The sequence below is a fragment of the Myotis yumanensis genome, unplaced genomic scaffold (assembly GCF_028538775.1).
Source record: "Myotis yumanensis isolate MYYU_CA2020_CCGP unplaced genomic scaffold, mMyoYum1.0.hap1 SCAF_4, whole genome shotgun sequence".
In the NCBI taxonomy this organism is placed as follows: Eukaryota; Metazoa; Chordata; class Mammalia; order Chiroptera; family Vespertilionidae; genus Myotis; species Myotis yumanensis.
Genome location: NW_027223755.1, coordinates 65,697,812 through 65,714,223, shown reverse-complemented (window position 1 = coordinate 65,714,223; position 16,412 = coordinate 65,697,812). Strand labels below are relative to the sequence as shown.

The following is a 16,412-nucleotide window of genomic DNA, read 5'->3' as shown; positions in this document are numbered from 1 at the left end:
TTTCAACAAATGTATTTATCCTCCTCACCCTCTGATCTTTTAGGACAAACTCTGGGAAGATAAATAATCTTTATTAATAAATCTATCAGTTTATCTTCCTTCATGAAGAGGATTCTCCCTGCCATGTTAGGAAGAGGCACTAGGACACCTTTCCCACAACTCTGCCTGTCAAAAACAAAGTTTTCCTCAACAGGCAGTGGTTTTAAATAGTTTTTTGAATATTCTAATGGTATCACATCTACCTTTGATGTTTCATGTGTTACATTTTCTGAGAATGGCAAAATACTGATTATATTTGGTTGCTGGGATTTTGCCTTAACATACAGGGTGATAAAAGATGTTCATTCCAGCCCTAGCCAGTTTGGCTCAGTGGATAGAGCATCAGCCTGCAGACTGAAAGGTCCTAGGTTCAATTCTGGTCAAGGGCACATGCCCAGGGTTGTTGGCTTGATCCCCAATGTGGGGAGTGCAGGAGGCAGCCGATAAATGATTCTCTCTCATCATTGATGTTTCTATCTCTCTCTCCCTTCCTCTCTGAAATCAATAAAAATATGTTTTAAAAAAATGTTCATTCCAGACTCAGCAGCAAGAGGGAGAAGATGAAGGGACAAGACAGTTATGTTCCAAGTCAGAACATAACTAGAAGAGACTACTTATACCTAAGGATAAACAATTTTTCAAATATAGAATTCTATTAAGAAAAAAGAAATATTTTATGTGGGCCTGTTATGTTCAATGCCTGGTCTGTGCTAGGCAATTTACATTGGTATCAAATAAATTTGTTTTAAATCAACTCCATAAATATTAAACATTAGGAAGTGCTAATCACATTAAAGAAAAATTAATTCCAGGAATGGTTAAGTGCCAATGCATGGAATGGTTAAATGCCAACAGTCAGCTTCAATTGTTTTTATTACAGTAGGAGGAATTTTACTCTTAATGCATAGAATTTGAAGAAAAAAATTATATAAGCTTTAAAAAGAGGCCCTTTTGACAATTATTAATACAAATGTGAAATAAGACCCTTCAAACAAATACCAATTTCAGTAACAGTTTACATACAGCAATAATTTATTCTGAAATGTTCATTTAGTTTCTGTTGAGACACAATTCATGTCTCATTAATAAAAGAGCAGCCATCTCACCTCAAATACCAGAATATACAACAAGTTACAGCATAGCAAAAAGTCTACCTACTTTCAGATAAAATCTAGTTCAGGTAAAATAGTTTCATCCAATGTTTTACAATTAACACAGATTTTTTTTTTTTTTAGCACAAAAAGTGTAAATTGTTACACTGTAGCTAGCTAATGCACGTCATGTGACCACAGAACTGTTAATTGAACCATCAGTTTCGTTCATGCAGTAAAGCAAAGCAGGCTGGGTAAACTTGCTAATCAGGAACCATATTACTGTGAATTTCACAGCCACATGATTAATTATGATGTTAGATGGACTCACAAGGACTAAAACAATGTTGGGTTTTTTTGCATAAATACCAATTTCTCCCTGATGTAAGTTTAGTCAGTTTATAATCTAGAAATGATTGGTAACAGCAATATATCATATCTTCTATCTGTAGTGTTCATTATTTTAAGACAAGCAATAATTAAAGGACAATGGGATGGGATGCTACTTAAATACATGTAAAACATACTGTACAAATATACTTGGCTTTACCATTTTCTTCTTAACTATCCAGAGTGCCTCTCAAAATATGACCAGTGAAGACAAAGTATACTATCAAATATGGCTTCCAGAACAAAAACCCTCTAACAAGAATCAAACCTATTTACAAAATTTGTCAGTCTTTTAAAGTTTCATTTGAAACAAAATTTCTACATAGCAATTGTAATTAACACATAATTTTCTTAGCTTAATTAATTCAGCTCTTTTAAACAGACGTCACAAGGTAAGACCCAGAATGGCGCTTAGGACTTTGAGTTCCACTGGATTCTGTGTTGTCAGTTTTTGAATCTCGTTTCTTCGAGTTATTCACTGGCGTTGGGATCTGAGATGGCCGGGCTGAAGTGCTATCTGCACTGCTTTTCCTAGGGCTTGGGTTGTAATTAAAAGGAGTCACTCTAGCAGCTACAGTCCCACTAGGTGAACTGTGTTTGCTTGAGCTGCTAGAACCAAATGGGGTACGCTCAGCTATAGAACTTTCATTAGTCTCTGCTGCAGGGACAGGATTACTTTGTCCCGGCTTTCCCTCAGTTCCTTTTTGGTCTGGGGCATTTACCTGAATAAAGGAATTCAGGCAGTTTTCCAAACCCATGGTGCGTATGGGACCACTGCCATTACCCACATTTGGTTTTCCCTGATTATCTTTTGAATCTTTAGCATTTGGATTTCCCTTTTCTGAAACACTGTTAATCACTGGGGGAGTATTTCCTGTGGGAGATCTTCCGGATCGAGGGTTGTTAATGGGACAGTCCTCAATTCTCACCCAAACATCCTCTGTTTTAGAAACAGCAGGTGCCATTTGATAAATTAGTGTCTTAGATTCAGCACCATTTGCAGCACCTGAGGAAGCAATATGAGAAGTACAATTTGTGGGAGAAATTTCACTTTCTTTTATTTTTCTCCATGTTCCTTTTGTAGATACTTGGTTTTCTTTAGTTTGTTTGGTTCCTGAAATACAGTTCACATGTTTTTCATCCTCACTTTTTGCTTTTTCACTGGATTCCGATGAAGCAGAAAGAATTGAAGATGAACTTCCAGTTCTTCTCCAAGTGCTTACTCGAGGAAGGGATGATGAATGTTTGCTGTGCTCACGTTTCCAGGTTCCTGACCTATTAATTGGAAGTCTGGAAGGACTTTCAGAATGGGAGCGTGCTATATCATGGCGCTTTGCAGGTCTTCCATCATTATATTCTACAGTGGGACTGAGATTAGGAGGAAGTTTTCGCCATCCACCAGACTGAACAGACGAATGTGTAGACAGAGACATATCAGGAAGGGAAGGACTTAAAACTGGAGTCTGTGCCTGGGACCTTGTGGGAGAATCTGGTCTAGAAGATGGAGAGAGAGATTCAAATGAAGCAGATTCCTCCAATTTTCTCCTTAGGGTTGGGCTTGGTGCTTCTTTGATGAAAGTTGACTGGCGTACTAATACAGGTCTCTCTGACCTATCAGATTCACTTCCACTTGATTTAGTTGAAGACATTCTAGAAAGTTCTACCTTTTTATTAGATCCATTGCTATTATTCATCTGATTCAGTCCTTTGGAGGCAGACTCACTTCTTGGGATACTACTGCCATTTTTGGATAAACCCGTTTGTTTTGTAAGGTTCTGTTGGCTCGTCTGTCTGCCTGGAGATGTGTACGACATTTTCCCAGAACCCGAGGACTTAGTTGAAGCAGTACTAGGGGATGATGTCCTTGGCAGTTGAGATAATTTGTTAGGAGGACTTATTCCATTTCTACCAGGAGAAATTGAGTTTCGCCCTGGAGACTGCATAGGTCTACTTAACGGTTGCTGGGCAGGTCTTGAAGGAGTGGAATCTCTAGATCCTGATCTAGAAGGCCCTTTATTTGACCCAGCCAGTTGGGATGTCTGCCTGGTAATAGGGCTTAATTCTGACTTCACTGATGGTTTGGCTCCTCTAGGAGAAGTGGTGGCTGTCTGACCTTCACTAGGGCTTTTGGAGGCTGGAGTCTTAAAGGGTGGGCCTTTTTTAGAAACTGGACTTGTACTTGATGAGCTATTTCGAACTCCTGGAATGTGAATCATTGTCCGACCTCGAGAGATTGAAGGCATATTTGCTTGAAGGGGCTGTTTCAACTGGCTTGAAATTTCTGAATTAGATCGAACTTTTCCAGTAAGCAAACTCTTATAAACTTTTTTCCCTCCTTTGATGCCTTTATTTTCAGATTCTACCTTTTTAGCTTCCAATGTACTTTTCTCGCCAGGTTTCAGAATTCGTGGGCCTTTATTACACGTAAAGGGTTTTTCCTCTTGATCAGGTGTAAGATGAAATGGTGACCCCAGAGAGATTCCTGATTTCAGTGAAAGGATTGAATCTGAATCAGAAGAAGCTTGTCTAGATAAACATGCGGCAGCAGCAGCTTGATGTAAACTACTTACTATGGAATTTGCACCTTCCTGAATGGCTTTCCAATCAAAATTTTCTGAGTCAGGGGATAAACCATGTTCTGAATCTGGTCTCTGTATATCTTTCAAATCAAGTGTCAAATCTTCTGCTAATATGCCACCCATATTTCTGGGACTATGCTTTTCATTATCACCTTTGAGCCTTGAAGGCTTCTTCTTTTTTGGCATTGCAGAACTTATACATTCCTGCAACAGGTCATCTTCAGAGTCAATACTGAGAGAACTGAGAGAACTGTTTCTTGAGAAACAAACAGGGGTATCTTCTACATGAAATGATTTAGGAGCATAACCCGATGCCTGAGGTTTACTTGGTTCTCCCTGTGAGGCAGGGGGCACTGTTTCTTTGATAGGTTCATTTTCTTTGTTGTTGTTGTTTTCTTGATCAATGTCACTAAGAGAACTTAGAGAGGAATTTCGAGAAAAACAAACTGGAGTATTTTCAATAGCAAAATTCTGTAATTTTTCATCAGCTGCTGCTCCTCTGTCTGGTAAGTCTTTGGATGACTGGGGGAAAGTGGACTGCTTATGCAGCATGGGTTTATTAGATTGTCCTCGATTTATTGGATGCTTTGTAACAGTTTGTGTCTTATTACCTGATTGTTGGCTCGTGGTTAGTTCTGTCTGACTGTTAACTTTAGCTTCTGATTCCTTATTGTCTTTTCCTTTTCTTAATTCAGCCTTTTCCCTGGAAAGGTCAACATCATCATCATCAAAATCTAGAGAACTCAAAGAATCATTTCGTGAAAAACAGTATGGAGTTCCTTCAATAGGTGTGTAATGATGAGGTGAATCAAAAGTAAAGCTTCCTCTGACTCGATCTTCATTGTTTGGTAGCTTATCATGGAAGTCCTTGGAATTATTTTTCAGGTTCTGTTTCTTTGAATCTTTGTTGTCTGAAAAAGTTCTTTCAGCATTTAAATTATTTTTTGAATCTGTATTTTTTTTTACATGTGCCCTATATTCAGTATTCTGTGGCATAGGTTTTACTGGTGAAGTAGGTTTCTTCTTCTGACCATCTAATTGATTCTTGTTATTTCCAGATGAAGACATAGATGCTTGTTGGACCTGGTCCATTATCTTTTTCACACGGAAAGGCTTGTGACTTTTTCCTTTGGGCATGGCAGAATTAATGCATTCTGCAAGAATATCACCTTCTTCTGTTTTACTGTCATCCAGTTCAGGTATAGTTACAGATGAGGTTTTTCCTCTTTGAGCCTCATCCGTACTTCTGCCTTCTGTAGGAATGGTATCTCGTTTTTCAAATTCGCCTGTTTGTGCCCCTGCTCTAACCCCTTCTACAGCAGTTAACTCATTTGGAGGGGATTCTATTGTTAGATCACTTAGCGATGTAGCTGTGGAAAAGTTTATAGGCGTCCCTTCTACACAATATACCCGTGGCATATCATCTCCTGGTGTAAAACTAACATGCTTTTGTGCTTGTATCCTGTTTTGTGATGGCAGAAGTTTGTACACGGGCAGTTGGCTTGGTTTTCTTGCAACAGGTGGAGGTAGTTTTGAAGCACTCTGGGCCGGCTTTTTGGCTTTGCGTGAAGATTTTGTTGGCATGGCAGAAATAATACATTCTTCTAGTATTTCAATATCATCATCATCTGAATCATCTAATATGTCTTTTTCAGAATCAGTAGGTTTTTCAGCTTCTTTTTCCAGGTTTTCATTGGATTCTTCAGGCTGCTCAGATTCTGTTTCATTCACATTGTCATTTTCCTGAACTGGAGGCATTATTCTTAATTCCACATCTTTCTGTATAAATGGCTCATCGAGGCTCAGAGCACTCAGGCTAGATGAACAAGAAAATCCATCTGGAGTACTTTCTGTGGCAAAATGTAGTAAAGTATCAGCATCTGGCAGAACCTGGACCCTCTGAACTGCAGCATTAACAGCTGCTTGCTTAGGTCCACTCTCTCTCTTTTCAGCATTAGGTACTTTATTTTTAGGTACCTCTTGTTTAGCTTGCACTGTTTGAGGAAGAGGAGGAGGAGGAGGAGGGGTTTTACTTCTGCTTGGTGGCATGGTTTGTCCAGGGCTATCTGGAAGGTCACTGGGGCTTATAATGCCACTTACCATTCCACTACAGGGTTCACTCTGAACAGAGCTAGCAATTGAACGACTCTCAAAACTATCTAGTGAACTGACAGATGTACATCTGCTAAACATGAGTGGAGTCTCCTGAACATAGTGCTCTGGTGGACTTTTAGGTGTCTGGGCACCACTTTTTGATGGCGATTTGGCTCCTGAAGAAAGTTCAACAGCTTTGTGCCTGGCCGATTCTGAAGATAAACCAGAAGCCGGGAGTCTGCTGTTTTTGGTTCTAATGTGCTGTGACACTGTTGGAACTTCATTCACAGAAACTTCAGTTGCTCTAGTCCCACTGCTTTCTTTTATTTCTGCTATCTGTAGTGTATTAGCAGAATCCGTTTCCTGTGTCCTCTGATCACATCCCATTTCATCTTCAGCTGATGACAAAGATGACAATGAACTGCACCTTGAAAAACATATTGGGGTGTCTTCTACACAGTAAGTCTGTATTGTCTCTTGGTTGATAGAGGGAACTTTACAAGAGGTGGCTTTTTGAGTCTGACCACTTCTGCTCTGTGCTGAACTTGGATGGAGCTGATTCTGCCTCTTGGCATTAGATGAAGGTGTGGATGTATTCTCACTGCTTGTAGAGATGTGTTCAGTTTTAGTGCTTTGTCCAGATGAACTCTTTGAGAATGAAAATGATGGTTTCTGTGAGGGAGGAATGTCTGTGGAATATTTTAAACTATAATCAATAGGCTGCTCCACATGTTTTTCTTCATTATATTTTATGCTATAATTTGTTGGTCTCTCTTCTTCTTCATGTTGCTCTTCCTCAGAGTAACGTTCACTATAGTTGGTTGGCTTATCATCTTCATAGTCATCTTCCTGACACAAAGACTGATTTACATTTTGATTAATTCCATGATTAGAACCTACTCGATTTGTTTCTGAAGCACTAGCTCCTCTTGACCTATATGGGGAAACACATTCTTGCTGTCCAAAATGTGGTTGGAACTTGAGGTGTTTATCATCAGTGCTCTCAGTATATACGGGATAAGTTGTGCTTTGACTCCTTGATTGTCTCTGTTCACTGTGTTTCATTTCATCTTCTATTATATGTTTGGGTCTTGCCCATCTTTCATTTTGTGAAGGACTTTGCCTTCCAGAGTTCAACTGCTCATCCGAATACTTAAGACTATAATTTATTGGTGTATCTAGTTCTCCATCATTATCATCCATATGATTTGCACTATGTATTTTATGGGCTAGGTCAGCTGGATATTGACCGTAGCTGCAACATTTACTTTCATCATCTTCAGAATAGGATTCAATCGAAGGTTTCATCTGACCTCTTTTACCATAACCATCACTACTACTGACACTATTTAAACTATCATTTGAAGATCTCTTATATTCTAATTTGGCATAAGGTATAGGACATGTCCTATTTGAATTTTCTGACTTAGTGAAGTTGTAAGTGTTTGAATGTGTGTGAGCAGTAGAGCTTCTTCTTAGTGCATTCCTCTCATCTGTCCCACAGTGCAATTCGGTGGTAGACCCAGTACTTCTGTCTTCCTGAGAAGTGTGAATGGCTGATACCTCTTCCATGACTTTAGCAATTTGGGCTGCAGTGGTGGAAATCTGCAAACTTCGTTTTGAGGAGGTTCCTGGATTTTCTGTTGCTGGGTGGTAGTTGCTTAGGGTAATTCCTCGTTCTCTCTCCAAACTTCTATCTTTTTCAGAACGAGAACTATCTAAACTTCCCCTTGATGAAGAGGAGCTGGGCAACACTGTCGTATTTAAATATGGTGAAAGGACAGTCATGTTTCCAGTATTAAAATTGTCTGACCTATTATCATCATGTCTATTGGTGTCAAAAACATAGTCACCATAAAGACTTTGCTTGTGTCTTTGCTTACTACGATGAGAAGTCTTGGGACTTAAATTGTCAATATTGTCAAAAGTTTCTGATAAGTGCTGAGCATCTAATTCTGCTTCCAGAGCTTTTTGTTTCCTCACATGAAGAGATGGCAAGCTTGAACCAGGAGACATTATATTGGCATCCTTATACTTTGCGGGTCTATTTGCCATGAGATTCCTTAAAGCTGCAGCACTTCCCATAGCAATCATTTTATGCTTTGAATGAATGAGGTTCTTGAGCATGCTGACTGCCCCCATGTCCCATAATGCCTCCTGGTCTTTAGGATTTCTTGCTGAGAGATTCCACAAGGTTCCACATGCATTACTGACTATTGTCAAACTGTGAGATTTTAAGTGTTGTAATAAGGTTTGCAGGCAGTTGTTCTCTCTTAGGATTTGCCTGAAATAAAGACCACAAAATTAAGGTCAGAACCTGTTTGTAGTAACAATGAATAAAAGAATAAAAAACAAATTTAAATCTAAATATAATTATTAAAACAGGCAAAATAAAATTGTACCAATTTATACTATAAATTCCAAGCATTCCACATCTCCTTTTGTTCTATCTTAGTTCATTTTTTAAAAACATGTATTTTTATTGATTTCAGAGAGGAAGGGAAAGGGAGAGAGATAGAAACATCCATGATAAGAGAGAACCATGGATTGGTTGCCTCCTGCACGCCCCTTACTGGGGATTGAACCCAAAACCCAGGCATGTGCCCTGACCGGGAATCGAACCTGTGACCTCCTGGTTCATAGGTTGATGCTCAACAACTGAGCCACGCTGGCCGGGCAGTCCAATATTCATTTTAATCTATTTTGCATATCCTATCTGACCCGATAGCTTATTAAACTTTTTCTTAAACAGGTACATCTACTTTATTTACATGGTGACAGAGTTTCTGAATAAGGACTATAAGTGTATCCTGCTGAAAGGGACTTTGTGGTAAATTAACCAATCAATAGATCTTTATGTATTCAAGGAGCATGCTGTAAGCACCCAGATTAGCAAACTGACTTTTAGAGCAATCGCTATGTCTCTGGCTAGATTCTGTGACACTGCCATCCCCCTTACAAATGCTCTCTGGAAACATTATTTCTAAATTTAAAAGAAAGGTTTTCAAAACACTTAGAGGTAACTATAAAAATAAGGATTGAGAATCAACATCATGAACTTTGGGACCTGAAGAGCTACAGGGTACTTAATGCAGTGTAAGCTGAAGTTAATGACAAAATATTCAGCTTTAGTGGACTTTAAAAGTGATTGGCAAGGATGTACAACAAAGTTTTAACATGGTCTTCTTTCAGCAGTCCAGCAGACACCTGAGTGCTTATTGAATTTAAAATGACTTCTTTGTATAGCAGAAAGGGCTATAAGGCTTGTAATTTACACATCAAAAATTAAAGAAAAGATGTTTATATTTGTGTGGTTCTTTTACTATAAGTACTACATGATCTGTTTGAATACGAGAGAAGAACAATGTTGAATAAAATGAATATGCTGTGAAAAATATTAATATTTTTGTTGGCATTATACAGAGCCCAAGTTCTGAAAATGTGTGCTCTGCATCTGAGATGCTCTCTTAGGTATCACAGGTCTAGTAGACTGGATGAGTGGCTGTTGGCTAAATAATATGATTATTGATGTTAAGACACCATTAGAAAAATGTAAACAACTGTATTATCTGGATCATATCTATAGGTTTTGTTTTTGTGATTTTAACTTTTTCCTCTATATATGCATTATACCTCTTAGCCATCATTTGTTCATTTCTAGACATCTTTATGATACTATAAACTTTTATTACTAATGAGTAAATTAGAAATTAAAATAGTTACTTTTTCACCACAATAAATATAATTTGGCTTAGAACTTGCATAATTACACAAAACAAATGGGTCTTTTTGAGGGACTGAATTCTACACCAACTTAATTGTACACTAATTAAAAGTAATATAAAACTCTGTATTTACCTGTGATCCTCGTTTGTTGCTATCAAGCTGGACACATTCCGTAATATCCCACCTCCACTTTCAATAATGGCTAAAGTATTTGTCTGGCTCCGGTAAGTGAGAGTGCCAACCAAAAATGCAAGTGCACCATCTACAGCACATATATCAGCTTTATTCTCAGTGCAATGTGCTGACAAATTCCATAAGGCACTCAATACACTTTTGAGGGTTGATTCCTATTAAGAAACAAATTATGTGTCATCTAATTAGAGTTGGAATTTGTCCCTCATAACTTCTATGTTTACTTCTTTTGAGTAAATTTTTTTTCCGTCCTCTGCTGCTCAGCCTTCACTAGTAAATTATTAGGAATTTCCCATTTAGAAAAACGTTCATAAAATAACGAATGGAAGGAAGTCACTGATATCCCCATAATAAAAGCAGAACACAGCATTAAACTAATAACCTTCCTGAAATTTATTCTTAGTGTTTAGACAGTACACACATACCTTAAAAGAGCTTATAATAGCAACAAAATTGATGTGCATGCTGAAAAGATAACATTATCAGGATAAAAGAAACTACAAAAAAACCTCTATATGTTGATATAGAAAGATATCTAAGAAGTATTATTAAATGAAAAAAGCAAGTTGAAGTGCAGTATGTACAACATTCTGGTTGGATAAAACACACACATACACACACATATATTAATATGTAGTTGATTCAAAAATAACAATACAACTTATTAAAAAGAAAGCACACTGGGAAAACTCCAATCCTTAAAATTCCCAAAGAAACAAAGTAATTACAAAACCAGAACTCCCTGGTATTCAATATCATAGAAAACTCTCAAATTATAACTGCCACAGAAACACTCTGTATATATAATTAAGGATATTTGGTCAAAACCTGCCATGACCCTGATGCTAGTCTTTCCTCTTATTACGAATAAATCAAGGAATAAATATGCCTTAGAAATCTACTCCACTATCACAGTTAGAGGTATTTCAGAAGATACAAACATTTCAAATTGATACCTGCCTGAAGGTGCTAACAACTTACTTTGGGGAAAAAAAGATGCAAACCTATTTCCATGAAACAAAGTGCTCTAAAGGAAAGATAGTTTCTACCTAAATTTAATCAAATAAAAGACTTCATGCAGGAGAGCAACTTAGTAGAAGACCTGTACACTCAGGGACAGTTTCTTCTGGCAGGGAAAATAGAATGAGGAAAGGCATAGAAATGGGAATCAGGAAGAAAGAACTGAAGAACAGAAAGAAGACAGAGAGGAGATCAAAAGTCCATTCTGGAGAATAGTGGGAATTAAGGTCAGAGAAGTCAAAGGTCTTGAATGTCACAGCAAACATTTTGGGCCCACTCAAAGAAATAGCCACTGTATTATCTTTATCAGGACATTCAATGAATGAAACAATCTAGGAAGAGTTTTATTTATTTTTATTTTTTAAATATATTTTTATTTATTTCAGAGAGGAAGGAAGAGGAAGAGAAAGATAGAAACATCAATGATGAGAGAGAATCACTGATCAGCTGCCTCTTGCATGCCCGACAATGGGGATCGAGCCCACAACCGGGACATATGCCCTGACTGGGAATCGAACCGTGACCTCCTGGTTCATAGGTCGATGCTCAACCACTGCGCTACACCAGCCGGGCAAGGAACAGTTTTAGATACTATTTATGAGAAGGCAGGAAGAAATGCTTTCACCAATCAAGATGTGAGAAGGATATGAACTCAATTTTATAACTGACATAAAGGGGGGACATTCAAAGTATCCCGAGAACAGAAAAAACAGCAAGCGTTTAGAGTGAGCTTTTAAACTTCAACTGACCCAGGAGGAGAACTGAAGATAGGAAAATAGAAGTTGCTCTCTATAAGACTACTTGTAGAGGGATGAGGGTTTTGTTTCAAAGAAGCTTTACAGTTAGAATTAGAGGAAACAAGAACAAATGGTTAGAGGCTAAAATTACAGGTGGCAAAAACAAAGGGAGGGGGCTTCAAAATAAGGTGTGTGATAAAGTATCAAATATAGGTGTAGGTAGAAAAAAAACCAAGTTAATGTATAAATCTAGATTTTACTAATTAGAAGAAGAATTAGGAAGGACTGAAGGAGGTATACGAGTTAAGAAATGGAGCAAGTGACTTCAGGATCTTGGCTGTTACAGGAAAAAGGGAAACTGAAGGAATTAGAATATATTTTTTTTTTAATTTTCAAGAAATAGGGCTTTCTATAGATAGATGCAACATAAAAGGCTTTCTTCTCTCTATCCAGTCAAGAAGATATAAAAGACAAGAGAAAGGGACTTAACATCTTTGAGTGAACAGTAACACTTGGGGCACAGGCTGCAGGTGAAGGAAAGGTTCTATTGTGTAGAAGAGTAAAAGCCAGCTGAAGGAAGTTAAAATGATGGAATATAAGGGAAATATGAAAGGTAGTTCTAATTTTCTAGGTCATTAGTAGTAAATGAAAATGAGGAAAAGATGATGACCCGAGAAAGAGAAATGTTCACAATGACTGGATGTAGAAAAAGAGGCAACAAATAAATTTTAATGCTGCTAACCAGAAGCAGGCCCAAATCAAAATTGGGTATCGTAAACTTCTGATGGGCCAGTTTTTCCAAGATTGGACTTGCATTTAAAATTTATATATGAATTTAGGGAGAAATGTTCTTTAAAGTACTACTCTTCCTTTATAAGAACAGAGTTTGTCTTTCCACTTATTATGATAGTCTTCTTTTATGTTCCCCCGAAGGATGTATTTTTAAATCTAGCTTGCTTGGTTTGCTGCAATCAGTTTGTACGTAGATCTCTAAGGTCCTTGAGAGATGATAAAGTCATAAAGTATTCAGCAGCAGTACAAGTTCTCGTAATACAGATAAATCATAAACTCTTTCTGAAAACATGCAGGGTTGGTTAATTAAGAATCTTAAAATGTGTATAGTACCATTTTTTTGTTGAACTTTATTGAAGTATAACTGGAGAATAAACTGCACACATTTCAAGTGTGCAATTTGATCACCTTTGATGCTTCCATCACTCCAATCAAGATAATAAACATTTACTTTAATTCCTAGTAATTCCTTGAAATTCACCCCAACCCCAGGCAACTACTGGTCTATTTGTCATTATAGATTACTGCATGTTTCAGTTCATTCTTTTTATAGCGAATAGTATTCCATTTTGGATATTCCACAGCTTGTTTACCCATTCCCCTTTTGATGGACATTAGATTTAGTTCTAGTTTTTGGCTACCACAAATAATATTGCTGAACATCTGTGTATAAATTTTTGTGTGAATGTAAATTTTTGTTCCTCTTGGGTAAATATTTAAAGAGTAAAAAATGTGTTTTAAGGTAGGTATATGTTTAACCTTTAAAAACATTGACAAATGTTCTCCGAAGAGTGGTTATATCATTTTACATTCCCATCAGCATTGCATGAGAATTTCAGCTGTTCAACATCCTTGACAACACTTGGTCAATCTTTAAATTTTAACCAATATACCATGTGTAATGGTATTTCACTGTAGTTTTAATTTACATTCTCCCCGATGACTAATGCTGTTGAGTATCTTTTCAAGTGCTTAATGGCCATTCAAGTATCTTCTTTTCTGCAGCATCAGTACCAGTGTTCTGCCAATTCAGCAGTGTTTTAAAGGTATCTTCATGCAGACCCTAAATATATTTGAATATTATTTTTATAGCCAGTTATTTAGTTAAATGTTTCTTATTTCTAATCATTTTTCAGTTGGTTTTACTGGGTTTTCCAGGTATAAAATAATATAACTTAGCAAAAATACATAAATAAACAAACAATAAAAACCAAAATGTTTTGCCTTTTCTGAAAAGAAAATTTTAAAGAAAATGTAGGCTGTGGTTCCAGGAGGACTGGTTGGGTGAAAAGAAACCTGAATTAGCTAAGAAGACTTGCTTAGTCCCTCTCAAATTTCAAGTTTAATAATAATAATTTTAAAAAATCTTAGTTTCTGAAATAGATATCCCACCTGGACATACTTCCTTTTACAAACAAATTAATATTTGGGGATTCCTCACTCTTGAGTGAGTGAGTCTGATCACCTCTTTGCTAAGCTGACCATGAAAATTTGAGAACTTTGGGGGATTGAGATTTATTATTTTGTTTTGTTAATCCTTACCCCAGGATATTTTTCCATTGATTTTGAGAGAGAATGGAAGGGAGAGGAAGAGCCAGAGAGAAACATTGAGGTGAGAGAGACACATCGACTAGTTGCCTCTTGCACGTACCCTGGCCAGAACCAGGGAATTGGTGCCCTTGACCAGAACTGAACTCAACCCTTCAGTCCGCGGGCTGACACTCTATCCACTGAGCCAAACCAGCTAGGGTGGGGGATTGAGATTTTAAGAGAACAGAGACAACACTTATACCAGTGATTCTCACCTGGGGGCGATTCTGTCCTTCCTCCCTTCTGGGGAACATTTGGTAATATCTGGAGACATTTTTGCCTGTCAGGACTGAGGGGAGGATGTACTGACATCTAGTGAGTAAAGGCTAGGAATACTGCTAAACATCCTACAAAGCACAGTTCAGTCCCCCCAAATAATTATCTGGGCCAAGATGTCAACAGTGGCGAGTCTGAGAAAGTTTAACTTACAGTAGGCTACAGTATAATCTTTTCCATCTTAATACTTCAGGAGCTTGGAGTAGTCTAGACTAAGGACTGGTGAGGTAAACAGGTCAAGAATTGGGAAATCTGTGTGGGAGAGGGTGACAAAAAAGTATCTAAGGATGAAACCATATTACAATACTAAATGTTTTCAAAGGTACCTTTTTAACTTCCAAAGCACATTCCATCAATGCTTTCACACTTCCAACTTCACGCAATGTCTTTTTACTATTTACATCTGCTCTCCAAGACAAATTCCTCAAAACACTTGCAATAACCTGCAAATGAATCGAGTTTAGAATACTTGTATTAAAATGATTTATACTGTCTGCATTTTTTAATTTTAATGCTAGCAGAGTAGAAATCTATTAAGAAATTCCTCTTAAATGCTAATATGATGTCAAAAGGAATTCCTATAATTATTTTCCTTTATTCTGATGTTAATATAACTGTAATTTAAACATGAGATACTAAAAACTGAGCCACAGCTTAAATTAATCTAAATCAGAATATTCACCAGCTAATATCTGAGAAAAACAATTCAAATTCTAAGTAGTACCTGCTGTAAGTCCTCACTTTCAGATTTTAGTTGGGCCACCAGTGCTCTCATGCAGCCTTTCATAGAGCATAGTGTAGCCTGCAAAAATCAGACATGGAACAGAGGGTCAGTCACAAGGCAACCTAAAGGTGTGCTTCATTTTTGACCACTAAACTTAAAATACAGTTGTACTAGTCCCACTTTAATTATAGCTAATATTTTACCCATAAAAGATTTAGAATCAGATTACATAAATGAGAGAAAAATACTCTCCTAATCATTTGCTATCTGTTCTTCTCTTGGCAAATTGGAAAAACAAAGTGAATAAATGATAAGAAATGAGAAGCAAAGGATTTTTAAAGTTCTCTCATTTGGATACAACCAGTATGTGTGTAACACACCGGTCATGAGGATTTCCAGATGTTTTGCAATTAAATAAATCCACTACTGAGTTCTATCTTTTGCTCTTGTTTAATCATAACACAACCAAATGAATAAGGATGTACAGTGGGATGTGAAATACAGGTTTTTATTAGTCAGTGTTTAATGAGGAGAGTGATAAAAAGAAAACCAGTGAAAAGTAGTTTGTATGAAGTAAACTAACTCATCATACCTGAGATGTCTTAAGAAATGGATCTTCTAAAACATACCTTGTTGGCTACATCTCCAAAAGTCAAGTTTGTCAAAGCCATTCCAGCATATCGTCTTAATGTAATACTGTAGTGGTCATTAGTAAGCCCATACATTTCACAGTCCACTTGCAATAATTCTGCAATGGCCTGTAGTCCCCCTAATTTAAAAAGGGCAAGAGGAAAAAGACAATAATCTAAAATAAAACAAACTGGTACCAAGTTTATAACTTAAATATTAGGAAAAAAAATCTCAAGAATGAGAATACATGGTTTAAATTTGTCTTTAGAATTACAAGCTACAAAAAATGTTATAGGACTTTTGTGTAATACATTTATAAAATACAACTGACAACTATCCCATTTTTCGCCAGTTTCTCCACCCTCCAGCCCTTGCCTTACTAAGTGAAATGAGCATTACACTCTATTTACTACACATATACTCTATCTTGTCAATGATGGAGAAGGCTATTTTTTAACACTAGGTCTTCCTGAATGTAAACAGGTAACTTGTTTTTATTATTAGGACTTTACACTCTTCATTGTTGCACACA

General features: G+C 37.1%; 1 protein-coding gene across 15 annotated transcripts in view; it reads right to left on the bottom strand.

Moving 5' to 3' along the window:
- Nucleotides 1-894: 894 nt before the first annotated feature.
- The window catches only part of APC (APC regulator of WNT signaling pathway), a 105,636-nt gene continuing 90,118 nt past the window's right edge, over nucleotides 895-16,412 (bottom strand). For all 15 annotated transcript variants that reach the window (XM_070412447.1, XM_070412452.1, XM_070412458.1 and 12 more), the window contains 5 exons: nucleotides 15,880-16,019; nucleotides 15,251-15,328; nucleotides 14,853-14,969; nucleotides 10,052-10,266; nucleotides 895-8,477 (listed from right to left, as the gene is read on the bottom strand). In XM_070412447.1, the coding sequence (XP_070268548.1) occupies nucleotides 1,895-8,477; nucleotides 10,052-10,266; nucleotides 14,853-14,969; nucleotides 15,251-15,328; nucleotides 15,880-16,019 (7,133 nt within the window). In that variant the 3' untranslated portion in view covers nucleotides 895-1,894. The remainder of the gene's footprint in view (nucleotides 8,478-10,051; nucleotides 10,267-14,852; nucleotides 14,970-15,250; nucleotides 15,329-15,879; nucleotides 16,020-16,412) is intronic.